We start from the raw sequence: 17,294 nt of genomic DNA on the forward strand, positions 1-17,294 counted from the left end.
TTCTGTGATTTCTGGCTTTTTGACCATGATATGAGTCATTTGCAACCCCATCTGATGGAATAGATAGGAAAGAAACCTCCCATTTTCCTTTTTGTCAGTCTCTGGTTAAATAGACATCAAAGAACACCAGCCTACCCAGAGAAATTTGGCTGTGACTCAGCACTTTGGCACCTTCATGGCACACGCATATTTGTTGATGTAGAATGTTTTAACTTGTGTAGTCTTCTACCAACCTTAACTTGTCTTCCTAGATAGGGAATGATAAAAACAATTTTCTGATTGGAACTTGTAGGAACTTGGAAATGGCAGTTAAATGGTTCCCAAGGCCATTGGTTAGAAACAACACCATAATATATGGTTTCCATCACAAATATGAAACAGCTTTCTTTTTTTGCTTTCGAAATTATTGCCACTTTCTGTGAATTTGGCTTCGAAGCCTGACAATTTATAAAACAAGTGTAATCTATTTTCAGTGCCATACCGTATATTACAGGTTTTGCCCTCCGTCCATTTGTGGGATAATGAAATTGTTTTCTTTCTCTCTCCACAGTAGACGCATAATTAACCTTAGCCCAGTAATGCTTATTTCTGAAGAACAGCCAGCTCAACCTGCATTGCCAGTCCAGCCAGAAGGTACAAGGGTCGTGTGTGGGCATTGTGGAAACACATTCCTGGTAGGTAACCAGACATTTGTCATAGTGGCATCAATCTGTACATGTAGATGTGATCATATAGTTTTGACCATGGCTCAAGCTCTTCTAATTTTGTCCAAGTCCAAATTAATCAGATGATTAAAAGAAACCCTTTTTAAAGGAAGACAGTTAATCAGAGGTTCAGCTAGGGTGTCCTACATCTTTAGTGAATTAGATAAAAGGTACATTTTCTGATTGGTTCATTTGCAAAAAGGGGCCTCTCTGGGTAGGCTAATGGGAAACAGTGCCCTTTCTTTCTGGGCTTAAAAACATGGGTGTCTTTGGTTGGTGAGTGGCACTGTCACCTCCCCTCAGCAAAAAACAAAGTGCACAATCTCATGTAGTGGCCCTGCTTTGTGGTTTCTAGAGTTGAGAAAAATTCTTATTATAATTTACCAATTTTTTTCTGATTTTTAAAAGTCAAACTTGGAGTAAAGGGAATTAACTCTGGTGTCCATAATTAGGTAAACTACTTGGAAAAAAAGTAAGAAGGTGAAAATGGTTATATATATGCAAAAGTTCTTGTAAAGAACAAGAGTTCTTGTGTTTCTACTTTTAACTTTAAACCCTAAGTTTGGTGATTTTTTTTTTTTAAGATTTTTTTTTTTAATTTGAGAGAGAGAGAGAGAATGAGATAGAGCATGAGCAGGGGGAGGGGCAGAAGGAGAAGCAAACCCCCTGCTGAGCAGGGAGCCTGATGCGGGACTTGATCTTAGGACTTCCAGAATCATGACCTGAGCTGAAGGCAGTTGCTCAACCAACTGGGCCACCCAGGCACCCCCTAAGTTTGGTTTTTAAAAGTTAATTTCATAGGGCTTTACTCTGTCGGGAAGATTTTCTTTTGTTATTCAGCCTTCATAGGAGACAGCATATTTTCCTTAGAACCTAAGTATTAAAGGAAAACTCGCGGGCAGGTCTGATGTCACAGCGGTCTCCCACCGCAAGATCTACTGCCTTGGCATGAACGAGGAGACAAACTCATTTAAGAAAGTGTAGATGATTTGCTTTTTTTCTTTCTACTTTTTATTTTTAGTAGAGTAATTCATGTACATAATTCTAATGTCAAATGGGATTATAAAGTTGATAGGGAGAGTAGCAGTCATCCCTAAATACAGTCCCCCACATACTTTGAACTCTTTAAGCAGCTCTCCTGGTATTTACCTACATGTGTTTAAATTGTTTGCTTATTCTTTTTTCCTTTTGATTAGGCAATTTTAGATATTACCTATTACCCTGTACAATGCAGGTTGAGGACTTAACACTCATAACACCCTTTCCCCCAGTCTTTGTCCTTCTCTTTACTCCATGGTCTCAGTAGAATTTTAATATTTTATTTAATTAAATCATACTTAGTGTTTACTTTTTTTATGATTAGGTACATTATGTTCACAGCTGAGCCAAGTAGTATATACTATATTTCAGTACTGTATGGTCTTTCAGAATATGTTAATTTTTTTGTTACTAATTGTCTGCCCTCCTTCTGGGGTGCTTGGCTGGTGGCCTGCCCAGTCAGTAGAGCATCCAAATCCTGATCTCCTGGTCATGAGTTTGAAACCCACATTGAAAGTAGAGATTACTTAAAAAAAAGAATAATTGTCTCTCCTCCTTTTGAATTTGTTTAATTTTCTATGTACAAATCATTAGTTCTTCCCATACTCTTTTAAAGAACTGTAAAATTACTATCCGTATAGTCATACACATCAGGGAATCTATTATTGAGGTTTCCAGCTACACAGCTGCCATCATGGGATTTCCCTTCATCTTTATCCTAGGAATTCCTTTTTCCTTTTCCTGTGTTGGATCCTGTGTCATCCTCACAGTTCTTGGTTTATTCCTTCATTTTGGTGTAGCACATCCTTCCTTAGCTTTCTGAGAAAATGCAATGCAAGGAAATAAATTTGACAACTTTTACTTCTTAAAATAGTTTTTATTTTTAAAGATTTTATTTATTTATTTGAGAGAAAGAGTGAGAGAACACAAGCAGAGTGAGAGGGAGAAGCAGGCTCCCTGCCAAGCACTGAGCCCTATGCGGGACTCAATCCCAGGACCCTGAGGTCACAACCCAAGCCAAAGGCAGACACTCAACTGACTGAGCCACACAGGCCCCCCTCTTAAATAGTTCACGCTCTCTCTCTCTCTTTTTTTTTTTAAAGATTTTATTATTTGTCAGAAAGAGGGAGTTACAGAATACAAGCAGGGGGAGCAGCAGGCAGGAGAAGCAGACTCCCGCTGAGCAGGGAGGCTGTTGTGGGACTTGATCCCAGGATCATGCCAAAAGAGCCAAAGGCAGACACTTAACTGACTAAGCCACCCACACATCCCTCTTAAATAGTTTTTAATCTCATCTCACATTTACTTTATGGTTTGTCCAGATGTAGAATTATAGGTCGCTAATTATTTCCTCTCAAAAATTAAAAAAAAAAAGATTTTTCCCCACTGTCGTCAAGAAGTTCAACTGCGGCTCTGATTCCATGTCCTTTCTGATTTTCTTTTCTCTTTATATTCCTTTCTTCTTTCATTTTCTCTGGTGCTCTGAAATGGCATTAGAATGTGTCTTAGAATGGTTGAAGGAGATGTCAGAGACACACACACATGAATATTACACAGCCATAAAAAGGATGAGACCTTGCCATTTGTGACAACATGGATGGACCTTGATAATGTTATGCTTATTGAGATAAGTCAGACAGAGGAAGACAAACGTATGATTTCACTCATATGTGGAATCTAAGAAACAAAACAAATGAAAAAACAGACCAGACCCATAAATACAGAGAACAAACTTGTATTTTTTGCCAGAGTGGGGTATGTAGTGACCTTGTATGGCAACTATACTCAAACTAAAAAAAAAAAAGAATGTGTCTTAGGGAGGGAGAATATGTTTGAGTTCATTGTCTGGGTACTCAGTGGGTTCTCTTAAAGTCCACACTATTTTCTTTGTTCATTCTTTCTAGAACCCTTCTTTAGATCACCTGAATTACTGACTTTCTTTCTTTTCTTTTCTCTTTTTTTCCTTTTCTTCTTTCTTTCTTTCTTTCAACATTTTCTTTTTAGTTTGCCTTTTCCTTTACTTACTGGGAAACTTACCCAGCTATGTCCTCTAAACTTAATCCAAAATTTTAATTTCAGGTTATTTAACTTAATTTTTAATTTTGAAGAGTTTTCCTATGTTCTTTGGTTGATGTTTTCCTTTTTCTAAAGAGCATTTTCTTCTCTATGGTATCTTTCTGAAACTATTAATTCTGGGTTTTTTTTTCCTGAGGTATTGTTCTTCTTTATGCCTTGTCTCTGTTTTCTCCCCACTTTTTCTTTCTTTCTTTTTTTTTTTTTGTAATAGAGATTTTTACTGAAGAGTTCATTTATATTTGAGGGTCAGCACTGATTGGAAGCTCTATTTATGTAGCAGGAGTGAAACTTCTTTCCTTTCTTCCTTCCTTCCTTCATCTCTCCTCCTCCTTCTTCCTCTTCCACTCGTTTTTCTTCTCCCTTTTCTCATTTTTGAAGAATTGTCAACTCTTGGTATCAAGAAGTCTTCTTTGAGGACAAGTTTCTCAGGGCAACAATCCCTCAGTTTCTTGTGAGTGATATGCCTGGGAAACGGCATTTAGGACTTAAGAAAGGTAATGAGGAGAATGTCTTATCCACTATTCAAACCGTAGATTTTAACTTCGTCTTTTTCTTTTTAGGGTGTTTTATTCTTGCCTTCTGCTATGCCTGGTGTTTCTAAGTTCACAAGCTCTCTAGTCCAGTTTCTTTTTAGGATAAATCCTTCTGTTCTTGTATGTACTGGGGAGAGAGGGCTTTCTGGTTTTGTGTGTAGGGAAGAGTTTACAGCCCATACTGCTGTTTGTCTCACTACTCCCAGCCCCACCTTAGAAAACACGTAGTAGCCCCAAGAGCTGAATTGCTCTGCCTTTCTTCAGTGTGAACCAGCTTTGCGTTGACATAGCTCTCTGCTGACAGTCCTCAACTTTCAGTATCCCTTTCGCTAAGCCAGCTGCCAAGTCTCCATTAACTTTCCATTGTCCAAAAATTGAGGTCATTTCTCCTCTTTATCCATGTGGTAGTATACATTTTTAAATTCATTTTCTATCATTTTGGTCAAGTTTGGGAAAGGAAATGAAAATGCATGCATTTAATTTACTACATTTAATCAGAATTGCTAGGATTTTTCCAATCTAGTAGGAGAAGATAAATCTTCCTTGCATTTATGTTTTATTGATTAAGTCAGTGACTAAGTCCATAAATTAGATATAGCTGGTGGGAATAGTTAACAAACTTCTTTTTGAAAATTACTATATACTGCTTTTTTTTTCCTATTTAGAAAAGTGTATTAAACATTACTCCTGCATTATACTTACTGAAAGAAAAATTTAATTGTCCCTGAAGGTACCCAGTCATTTCACATGATCTATACCCTAATTTTTTTGTATTAAAAATACAAGTTAAATATGAAATTAGTAAAATGCAGCATATGAAACTTCATGCTGAGCAAAAACACAAGTCCAAAAAAAAAACAGTTACTCTCTATCAGTAGAATAGTTTCCACGGTATTTAAGATGTTTCCTAAATAAGTCATATTTGAATGCAATTTTTAGAACTACAGTTAAAGATATTTTGCAATTTGTTAACTGCGGGGTAATCCACATTTTCCTTTTTTTGTTGCTGTTGTTGCCAACAGCATTATTTATAATAATCCCAAATTGAAAACAACCTGCATACCCGTTACATTTGTTCCACATTTTCCTTCTACCACATAATCTGTGCCTTTGATTAAGTAGGCAACATCTGCTGGGATCCATAGAATGCAGTGAGAAAAAGTAGTGGTTATTTCTCTAGAATTGAGAAATTTGTTCCACCTTTAGTGTAGTTTCCCGAGATTTCTGCTCCACTGAAGTCAAAACCAGGATTTTCTTTCTGGAATCTCTCTAATGGAAGTTTTCTCTGTATTTGGTCTTATACCCAAGGTTGCATATTCAGATTCTAGAAGAGAAGTCCAACAATTTGTTGGATCTCTTTTTGTCTTTGTAAGAACAATATGGACCAGCCATGAAAAGGATGAGACCTTGCCATTTGTGACAAGGTCACGTTCTCTCATCAGCTGCTGTAGAATCAAAGAGCTCACCCTTAATAATCTCACAACCCCCCAGGGCCAACGCCACATGCTGGCTCTGCAGGCCGCACTGGATGTCTTGGGTGCAAGTGCCTGGAGGCACCTGAAGTTCAGTGACTACCTTCTCTAAGGTCTGGTCTCCAAGGTCTGGTAGCACTGGCCCCATGGCATCCTGCATGGACCACCCCACTGCGCTCCTCCAATGGGGCCAACATTCTCCAGTAGCCTCCCAGCTACAGCCGCACAGAGTGAGATTATACTGCTTTACTGTAGTATAGGAGACTCCATAGGTTTTGATAGATATCAAGTGATTTGACTAAGTTAAATATATATTAAATATATTTATTTTCTTTCTTATATGTGAGCAAATTATATTTTGAAATACCGTTTTAAAATCTTCCAAAACAGATTTCAACTTACTTCAGAGAGTTTCCCTCTATAATTATATTTGCATTTTGCTCAATTGTAGTTTATATTTTAAATCCTTGCCGTGGATAATCTTATAGCCACAATCTAAGTGAGTTGACTTCATATGTTCAAAAGCATATACTGAGTGCATATCAGGCACTGGGCTACATGCTGGTGAAACAGGACGGCACATTTCCTGTCTTCATGGAGTTTTCTAATCTAATTGAAGAACAAAGACAATTAAAACAACAATTACATGGAATGTGTTTAGACTACAGTGGGAAATAACAGTGTTCTTAATGCACATGCAAAATTACTAGCCTAGAGGAAGTAACATTACCCTAAGAGTAACGGAAAGCTTAGTCGAGCTTTATAGTTAATTCTGTATATATGAGTGCTATTTAGAAAGGATTGCATCAGGGTAACCCCAAAGAGGAACAAGACTAGATGTTTGACCTTTTATTATCCAGAAAAGTGAAGATGATTTTTGGAAATAGCATCCAGCTTTTCAGAGAGAATTGACATAATGACAGTGTGATAAGGGAATGAGGGTAGATAAGGGAATGAGGAAAAAAGGAAAATCAAAAAGACATTAAAAAGTTCATATTTAATTTTTTAAAATCATCTGGCAGTAAATTCTAGAGAATGATCCAAATGGAGACGTTAAAAGATAATGTATGTGACATGGTTTTTATTACTTCAAAAAGCAGTTTATGTGTTTAGCTCTTTTCACCCTAGGAGAAAATTACTAAAGTAATGTGCAACCCAGAGACTAACTTCTTTTTTTTTTTTTTTAATTTTATTTATTTTTATTTACTTTTTTTAGTGTTTTTTTAAAATTTTTTAATCATTTTTTTTTAAGATTTTATTTATTTATTTGACAGAGAGAGATCACAAGTAGACGGAGAGGCAGGGAGAGAGAGAGAGAGAGGGAAGCAGGCTTCTTGCTGAGCAGAGAGCCCGATGTGGGACTTGATCCCAAGACCCTGAGATCATGACCTGAGCCGAAGGCAGTGGCTTAACCCACTGAGCCACCCAGGCGCCCCATTTTTTTAATCATTTTTTAAAAAATTTTCAGCATAACAGTATTCATTGTTTTTGTACCACACCCAGTGCTCCATGCAGTCCGTGCTCTCTCTAATACCCACCACCTGGTTCCCCCAACTCCCACCCCCCCACCTCTTCAAACCCTTCAGATTGTTTTTCAGAGTCCATAGTCTCTCATTGTTCACCTCCCCTTCCAATTTCCCCCAAATGCCTTCTCCTAACTCCCCATGTCCTCCATGCTATTTGTTATGCTCCACAAATAAGTGAAACCATATGATTGATAATTGACTCTCTCTGCTTGACTTATTTCACTCAGCATAATCTCTTCCAGTCCCATCCATGTTGCTACAAAAGTTGGGGATTCATCCTTTCTGATGGAGGCATAATACTCCATAGTGTATATGGACCACATCTTCCTTATCCATTCGTCCGTTGAAGGGCATCTTGGTTCTTTCCACAGTTTGGCAACCGTGGCCATTGCTGCTATAAACATTGGAGTACAGATGGCCCTTCTTTTCACTACATCTGTATCTTTGGGGTAAATACACACACAAAACAGATAATCATATCAAAAAAAGGGCAAAAGATATGAACAGACACTTCTCCAATGAAGACATACAAATGGCTCTCAGACACATGAAAAAATGTTCATCATCACTAGCCATCAGGGAGATTCAAATTAAAACCACATTGAGATATCACCTTACACCAGTTAGAATGGCCAAAATTAGCAAGACAGGAAACAACATGTGTTGGAGGGAATGTGGAGAAAGGGGAACCTCTTACACTGTTGGTGGGAATGCAAGTTGGTGCAGCCTCTTTGGAGAACAGTGTGGAGATTCCTCAAGAAATTAAAAATAGTACTGCCCTATGACCCTGCAATTGCAGAGACTAACTTCTAAAACTAGCTCTCGTTTACTTAATATTTAGTGCAGGCAAGTGAATCATATTAGCATATTAGCACAGTAAATATGTCTAAAATCTTTAATTCTTTAGCAGGAAAGGGTGTTTTGAATTAATACATGGTATTTAAAGATGATTTAAAAATTTCTAGAAAACGAAGTTTTTGGTGCTTAGGGGAACACATTACATGCCTCTGGGGTGGCTATTACTTTTGAGGTTTCAGATTAATGAGACCTATTCAGTGTCATAAAGAATAAATAGACCGCAAATCTCTTAATTCTGACTCAAGAATTTTGCATTATCCTTATTATTATGCTGATCACAAAGTCTTACATCCTCTGTAGTATATTCTTTGTCTTTCAGGCTTTTAACTAGTGGGATTCACTTACTTTTTCTCTACCTTGTTTCAGCCTTGCCTTAGGAGGCCTAGAAACAATTGAGACAAGTTACAAAGTTCAATGACATTGGAAAGGAAATATGAAAGAATCAGGAACAGTGGAAAACCAGGGCAGAAAAACAGGATAAGTCATATTTAAGAATATAAATATGCATAATATTTAACCTTGTGCAGTTGTTAAAAGTTAGTCTGAATCTTAGCTGTGAGTGTTCTAGAGTCAATGAAAGGAGGAAAACATGATCCATTAAAAGGTATTCATGATTTTTTTTTTAAAAAGATCACATAGGAGAGGGTTTACTGGAATACTGTGACCGGAAAGAGAATTATTTCCATGGCTTAAAGAACAATATAGTAGACTGTGTCCTCAACAACCTTCTGTTTATAATATCATCTAATATATCAATGTTATAATGCTGAAGTTAAATTTACTATGAATTCACACTGCTCACATTCTATTTCACAACCTGGCTGGAACCATGGGGGATGTTTAGAAAAGTTAGATTTGTGTTTTCCAAAGTACAATCAAAAGAACACTCATTTTATAGGATAATAATAGGTGCTATGTGAATAAAGAGTTCCGTGCTAGGATAAATAAAAAACTAAACACAATTTTTTTACAGGTGTATTCTTTAGCACGTTTAGAATGTGCTAGTTTTACTATCCAAGAAGAGTTTTAATGTAGTATTTACAACATTTTTTTTTAAAGGTTTATTTATTTATGTTGGGAGCGGGGAGGGGCAGAGGGAGAGAATTTCCAAGCAGACTCCCTACTGAGTGCAGAAAAGAAACTGATGCGCTGGGACTCAATCTTAAGACCTGGAGACCAGGACCTGAGCCAAAACCAAGAGTCGGATGCTCAATTGACTGAGCCACTCAGGCTCCCCTACAAACATTTTTCACCTCTAAACTATTTTGAGGACATCATCTAGTCAGAATAATGTTGTTGTTGTTTTTTAAAGATTTTATTTATTTATTTGACAGACAGAGATCACAAGTAGGCAGAGAGGCAGGCAGAGAGAGAAGGAAAGCAGGCTCCCTGCTGAGCAGAGAACCCAATGCAGGGCTCAATCCCAGGACCCTGGGATCATGACCTGAGCTGAAGGCAGAGGCTTTAACCCACTGAGCCACCCAGGCGCCCCTAGAATAATGTTTTGAGGAATATTGCTTAGAAAAGAAGAGTAAAGGGAATACATAGTTTTTAGCTAGCCCTGCATGAAAAATGAAGAAGTTTCCTAAGACACTGAATAGTGGAGTCTAATTTTGGGGCAGGTGTTCTTTCTTGCTGATGAAAGGCAGGTCCAGATGCTTTGTCAACAAGTATGTGACTGGGGGGTTGTCACACCCCAATAAAAACAATCTACAGTATGTACCTGAATCACCGATGATGATTCTAACTTTGCTCTCAAGTGAGCCTGGGTAGTACCTTCAGTCGGGGTCAGATTTTCCTTACTTGGACACAGGACATACGGTTTGGTGTCATTGCAGAGAGTAGCAATAGTTATAAAGTGAATAATTCAAAGCAATGACACTAGTCACCTATTGTGTCCATTAAGAAATAAAATCCAGTAAGGTACTATCAAAGGATCCATTTTTAGCAGTATAACTTTCTTATGGCCTTCTAAGGTTGATTAAAAAAATATATCTTGGGGAAACTAAGTTTATCTGTTACATAGAATGGTTAGAAATAAGTCAAATATTGGATGACCCCCGCTAAAAATGATGGTGTTTTAGAGAAGTTGCCTTTAATCTTCCCGATAGAAAATAGGTAATTTTGGCTTTTTTCCCCTGTTGAAGTTATGGCAATAAAATTCTAAGAGAGAAGAGACTGCGCTTTAGATAAAGAACAGTAGTAAGTCAACTTCCTTTCACAAGCACAGGTATTTGCAATCACTTGAATAGAGTATGACAAAATTATTTCTAATAATAGGTGCTTTTCTTAGTTTGCTGCATTTAAGTGAGTACTTGGAGATAACAAAACCCAACGTGTTATGTTGCTGGCTATATAATTTACTAATTACATAATAAAGTCTTAACTGTTTTTTAGTTATAATTCAATTTACTGTGCATAATCTATGCTGAAATGAAGAGCACTGTTAAATGGTAATACTGGACTAAATCATCTCCTTAGGTTGGCCATTAAACATTCTGGAATTCCTATGCCAACATAATAGGCTTCAAGCTTGGATTTTGAGTTCCTCTTTGCTCAAGGGTTTCATAACTGCCTCCTTAACTACTTTGGTTCTTTTAACTATGAGCAACCTAAATTTGTTTTTTATAAATAAAATTTGAAATGACTTTATAAGTTCAGCAACTGTCCTAAAATGAATTACAATAACATAAAAAAGGGGTTCCTGGATGGCTCAGGTAGTTAAGCATCCAACTCTTGATTTCAGCTCAGGTCATGATCTCAAGAGTTGTGCTGCTGACATGGAGCCTGCTTAACATTTTCTGTCTCCCTCTGTCCCTTCCCCATATTCTCTCTCTCTCTCAAAAAAAAAAAAAAAAAAAGAAAAAAAAAAAAGAAAAGAAAAGAAAAGAAAGTGCCCAGTAAGATTTCTGGATTCTTCACTTAATATTCTGTAGAACTCTAGAAATTTTCACTTAATATTCTTCACTTAATATTCTGTAGAACTCTAGAAATTTTTGTTTAGCACATTAATTCTGGCATTTTTACTATTAAGAATAAGTTTTATAATAAGTTAACTTGTACAAAGTGAGTATGAAAGAAAGATTTACTGGTGCTTTAACAAAAAATGTAGCCTTGGTTTGGCATTCTCAGATGTTGAAAAATAATCATTTTGAAAAGAGAGTGAACATTCATGTAAAGTTTCATTTATCTTGAGACTCTATGTGCCTACTCTGAGAAAGCATTTGCAGCATAACTTTCTTTGAGGTTTCAAATGAAAGTGAAGAAGAAGTCTAGGAAAACCCAGATTTGTTTTTTTTAAGTTAATAATTGTTAAAAATTAAAAAAAAAACTTATGCATTAAATACTTTCTGAAAGTTATTTCTATTGTGTGGAAAACATTTGGATATGTATAATTTACTGAAACCCTACTATGCCTAGAATTGGAAAGTTATGGAAAGAGACCGAAGTGATTCCAAATCAAAATAAACAAAAGTTAATTTTAATAAAAGAAAAGTTTTTTTGATGATAAAACTGAAGTACTTAAAGGAATTCTCCTAAAACTATAAAGGAAATAGACCCTTTGCAAGAAGGAATATAGAAAAGCAAGCAAAATGAAAGATGAAAAAGGCACTTTTGAATATACATTTTGTGGTTAAGATACACTTTAAATTTATATTGCATATTCTTTCAAAGACTTTAACCCACTACCAGTAAACCATTTCAGGTATCTCAGTAACAAGGAAGATAGTTCATTCTATTACCAACATTCACAGGGAAGAAAATTTGCACCCTAGGAGTATCTTTTTGTTACATAGAATAAGCAAGGACAGAACAGAGAGACCTGCCTGACTTGAGTTCTCTCCATATCTCATTTGTTTAGTTTATTTACTTTGTGGGTTTCCCATGTAATTAGATTATAAATAGCTGTATTTTAGTAATGAATTTAAATATCCATATATTTCAAAGGCTAGTCCTCAAGGTTTTTTTTAAGAAGATTTTATTTGTAATAGAGTGTGTGAGAGACAGAGACAAGCAGGGGTGGAGGGTAGGGGCAGAGGGAGTGGGAGAAGCAGATGCCTTGCTGAGCAGGGGGCCCAACTCTGGGCTCTATCCCAGGTCCCTGGGATCATGACCTAAGCCTAAGGTAGACGCTTAACTGACTGAACCACCCAGGCACCCTTAGTGCTCAAGATTTAAAGGCAAAATGTTTTCAAAGGTCCATGAAATATGTTTTCCTTCCTTGAGAATGAACTGAGACCTAAGACTAGAAGAAATGACAGTAATTACAGCAGTACGTTCGGATTTCATTAATAGAGCCAACCTAGATTGCGTCAGAAGCTTGGGCAAGTCGTGGGAACTGTTGCAGAGGAGAATCCCAAACTTTATTTTAAGGGAGTGGAAGAAGTGTTGAGGGGAAAAGCTCCTATAACCGTGAGAATGGGGTTACTTCTGCTATGATCCCTGGTAACCTTTGAACTAAAAAAAATATTTTATCAGATTGGATAGTTTTCAGTTTTTCTTTTCAATCTTTTCTTTTTATTTACAGTGGATGGAACTGAGGTTCAACACTCTGGCAAAATGCCCACACTGCAAAAAAATGTAAGTTTCTCTACCATTGGAAAGGCTACTGGGAGGTACTTGAGAACAGTTTAAAGAGCAGAATTCTCACTTTGGTAGATTTTGATTTGAAGACATACAAGACATGAATACATGTTTAATATGTTTATGCTTCCCAAAACTAAAAAAAAAGGTATCTTTTAACTGATTAATATATTCCATTTTGAAATGAAAATGATTGGGCTTGATTATCACTCTCCAAAGGGAAATCAATTTCTAAGAAGAAATTACTAAAATTACTAGTAACCTGGTGAGGATTTATAAATGTCCTAAGAGGTTATAATCTATGCAAATAATCTAAAATTTATATTTAAAAGATGGGCTGTAATCTAGGAGAAATACCAAATGTTTGCAGATTTGTAATTAGATAGTTAACTTTTTTCATGTCCTGTCCAGTGAGATTATTCTCTGATAGCAAAGTATATATAATTATTTGCCTGTCTTAACTATTCAGTATGTTTTTCTCTATTCCCAAGTAGTGTACCTAAGGAAATTAACAAAAGGCAATATAAATGTGGGAAAAAATAGAAGATATTTTGATTAAAGATATTTTATGGCAGCTCTGTTGGGGGGTTCCCAGATCACCCCAGGATTCTGTGATTTTCTAGGAGGATTAATCAGAATTAGTATTTATTTGTACTCATAGCTATGATTTATTATACAAAGCAAAATCAGAAAAAAAAAAAAAAAAGGGCACATGGGACAAAGTCTGGAAGACACCAGGTGCTAGTTTCCAAGAGTCGTCTCCTATAGAGTCACGCAGGAGGGCTTAATTCCTCCACCAGGGAATTGTTACAACCCAGGTGAAAATCTACTGGAGAAGCTCATTAGAGATTGTGACCAAGGTTTTTATTGGAGTTGGTCACAAGGCACCTCTTGCGTAGCACATACCGAATTTCTAAACTCTCAGAAGGAAAGCAGATATTCAGCATAAATCATATTGTTTGCACGGACAATTTGGGCACAGTGAGCCACTCGTATCAGGTAGGTAATTGTGGGAGCGTTTTATTTAAGTTCACAGATGCCAGCCAAGGTCAATCCTGAAAGCGGGCCTTTCTAAGGGTAGCTATCTCAGGCCTGCTATCTATTAACTCTTTCTGCACAGTATTTATGTTGATAAAATTTTAATTTAGCGATTATTGTTCTCCACTTATCTGTGTGAATTGTAACTTGAGCTAAGGAAATTTAACTTCAGTGTTTTGACAGTTCAGCTTTTAAAAACTGAAAATAAGAGTTCATAATTTAATTGGTGTGGTCCTTAGTATGATATTTACCTTACCTGTTTTGAGGAAATCCTAAGAATGATCTCTAGGAGAAAAGAATTGAAAAGTATCTGAGTAGAGTATGTGTAACAAAATCTCTCCTTTTATCTCTGCTAGATGTAATTCCAACTGAATCTAGCCCTATAAGAGTAACTTCTTTACAGCATATTTCTAGCTTCAGAGGAACAGACATTTCCTTTTAATTTATTTGTGAAATTAACCAACTGAATTCTTAACCTTGTTGAATTCAGTACAAGTCTGTATGGAGAAGCAAAGTGGATAACCCCAAGTAATATACAGAAAAATAGACACTCCCCCACATAAGTATGTGAATATGTATATGAATGATAAATATTTCTGAGCGTTATCTATATTTTCACAAAAATGAAAAAAATTAAATGGCAATTATCTTCACTAAGAACATTAAATTGGGATAAAAATTCTATGGAAGGGGCACCTGCGTGGCTCAGTCCATTAAGCATCTAACTCTCAGTTTCAGCTCAGGTCATGATCTCAGGGGTTGTGAGGTCAAACCCCGTGTGAGGCCCTGCTCAGCATGGAGTGGGCTTGGGCTTCGCTGCCTCTCCCTCTGCCCCTTCCTCTGCATGCATGCACATGCTAGTGCGTGCTCTCTCTCCCTCTCTAAAAAAAAAAAAAAAAATCTTAAAAAAAGGCAAAATAAGTAAATAAATAAATAAAAATTCCATGGGAAATAGCAAAAAGTTCCTGTGATTAGTAGATTGTATGCTAAGCACAGTGATGGTTCCTTTCTCTACAGAGATGTATTAGCTGTTACCCTTCCAGCAATCCTGGAATGCAGGAATTATGACCCTCATTTTACAAATGAGGAACTGTTAGAGAGGTTAAGGATTTTGCTTACATGATTTGCTTGCGTCATTGTTTTAGAACAGTGGCAATGTTTTGCTAATAATAAAGAAGTGTTGAATGTCTAGATAGTCTATAATTGGTTAAAATATCACAAGACAGGGCGCCTGGATGGCTCAGTGGGTTAAAGCCTCTGCCTTCAGCTCAGGTCGGTATCCCAGGGTCCTGGAATCGAGCCCCGAGTCGGGCTGTCTGCTCAGCAGGGAGCCTGCTTCCCTCCCTTCCTCTCTCTCTGCCTGCCTCTCTGCCTGCTTGTGATCTATGTCTGTCAAATAAATAAATAAAATCTTTAAAAAAAATCACAAGACAGTGTATTAATGTTAAGAATTTATATCAATTACTTAAGGAACAACTTGCATAGAAATGCACATGGAATAAGTCAGCTTAAAATCATTCTTAAAGGGATGTTTATGGAATTGGAATCACATGCTAAACATGGGAGGATTCAGGGCATCCGTTACTTATTTGACTAAAGATACTGTTATCACATGAAACTCATGGCTTGTTTTCCCTTTGAATGTTCTTCATAACAAAATGACGAGTCATCTGTTGAGATAAGAGTCTAAGGAATCTTACTTCTTTTACTTTTTAAAATCTTCTTAATAGATTTATTTGAGAGAGTGAGACAGAATGCGAGTGCAGGGGGAGAGGCTGTAAGAGGGGAAGAGAGAATCCTAAGCAGACTTCCCACTGAGCATGGAGCTTGATCCCATGACCCTAAGATCATGAGCTGGAAAGTGAGAGATGCTTAACCCTGCGCCACCCAGAAATTTTATTTCTTTAAACACAAGTATAAAATATCCTAAAGCTATGTTTATGTTAAAGGGATTACTAAATCATTACTATGAAACCATCCCAAAACATATGTAGGAAAGCTTCTCCCAGTGGATCCAGAGACCAAAAAGCATTTTTTTTCCTGTCACTCTTTTTCCATTGGAGCTAAAGGTGAGCTTGCTCTTTCAGTGAGCTGGGTGGCTTGTGGCCACTGCAGAAGGGGAGTTGTAGTCCTAGTGTTCTGAAGTAGTACTTGGACTGTATTATTATAAAGACCTAAGACTGGTAAAGATGGCAGTTTAATCCAGGATAGTTATTATTGGCTATCATTTCTCTGTATCACTGACATACTCCTTTGTGGGTCGTCTCCTGACATTTTAAACAATAGTGGGCTCTTGCTCTCTTTTATTTTGGTTTTTAGTGCTTTCTTTTATAATTATTTGTGAATTGAGTAAATAGTCCTGTGCTAGGTACTGGGTGCTTAAAATAAAAGGTGTAACCTTGTCTTCAGGGAACTGATTCTTGTGGGTATAAGGAAGAGAAGAGTCAACTAGAATAAAGTTTTAAATCCTTTGAAAGAGGTTCACCTATCATTTTCTGCTTTCAAGAGCCTCTAACCCAGATTGGAGGGAAAGACAACTTGAGAGAAGGCTTCTGGTTGGGAGGTAGCATATGAAGTAAGTTATTAAAGATGAGTGGGAATGATGCAAAAAAGAATGCAGGATGGTTCCTTGTAGAAGGAGCTATCCGTGCTGAGGTACAGTGGAGTCAAAGTGTAGGTGTGATGTTAAGGAAACAGAATAGATAGGATTGAATGTGAAGGTATGAGAGAGATTGGGGGTAGAGGATGACTTTACATCTGAGAGGCTATAGAACTATTCACTAAGATAACATTTAGAAGATCTATGTCTGGCAGACAGATGCTAAATTCAGTTTGAACATATTAGATATAAAGAGACTCTAGGTTTGCTAGATTGACTAAGTCTTCATCCCTTGAAATTCATATCCATCCACTCTTCAAACCACCAATCTTGGATCAGTATGGCCACTGCTTCTCCCTTTCTTTATCAAGATAACTGACATCTGAAAAAAATTCTGTATTGGTTATCTCTTTCCAAATGTATAGCTTTCCACAGTGAAACCCTTGCTTGATACTCCATTTTGAAGTGTCTCCCATTCTCCTAAGCAATTATCTCTAGAAATTTACTGTTCCTCTTAAACTCCCACCCCTTCTATGTAACTCACTCAGCCTCAGCAGATGACTTGCCTTCCCTCTCCTGATAGGACTGAGGCTATCCATGAACTCCTTCGTCTTCACGCTGCCTGTCTATCCACTACCTGTGTCTATACGTACTTCATTTTCTCTTCTCAGAGGGAGGCAGTTCTCTCCCTTTTAGTGCTTATCCCTCTGTTTGATCATGGCACCCATTCTGTCTTCAGTGAAGTACAATTAGCCATCAGCTCCACTAGGGGATGAGGAATTTGCTTTGACAAAATTCACATCCCAGTTGCAGATTCTAATAGATCTGATCATTCCTCTGATTCTGCTTTTCTCTGTAGTATGTAT

The 17,294-nt window shown here is 37.0% G+C and overlaps 1 protein-coding gene and 1 pseudogene across 1 annotated transcript in view; one reads left to right on the plus strand and one right to left on the minus strand.

Moving 5' to 3' along the window:
* The window catches only part of PIP4P2 (phosphatidylinositol-4,5-bisphosphate 4-phosphatase 2), a 59,849-nt gene that overhangs the window by 29,690 nt on the left and 12,865 nt on the right, over positions 1-17,294 (plus strand). Inside the window, exons 4-5 of the mRNA XM_047728185.1 lie at positions 551-674; positions 12,736-12,788. Of these exons, the coding sequence (XP_047584141.1) occupies positions 551-674; positions 12,736-12,788 (177 nt within the window). The remainder of the gene's footprint in view (positions 1-550; positions 675-12,735; positions 12,789-17,294) is intronic.
* Positions 5,434-6,020, minus strand: LOC125098926 (nudC domain-containing protein 2-like; annotated as a pseudogene).

This window comes from Lutra lutra, chromosome 4, assembly GCF_902655055.1.
Source record: "Lutra lutra chromosome 4, mLutLut1.2, whole genome shotgun sequence".
Lineage (NCBI taxonomy): Eukaryota > Metazoa > Chordata > Mammalia > Carnivora > Mustelidae > Lutra > Lutra lutra.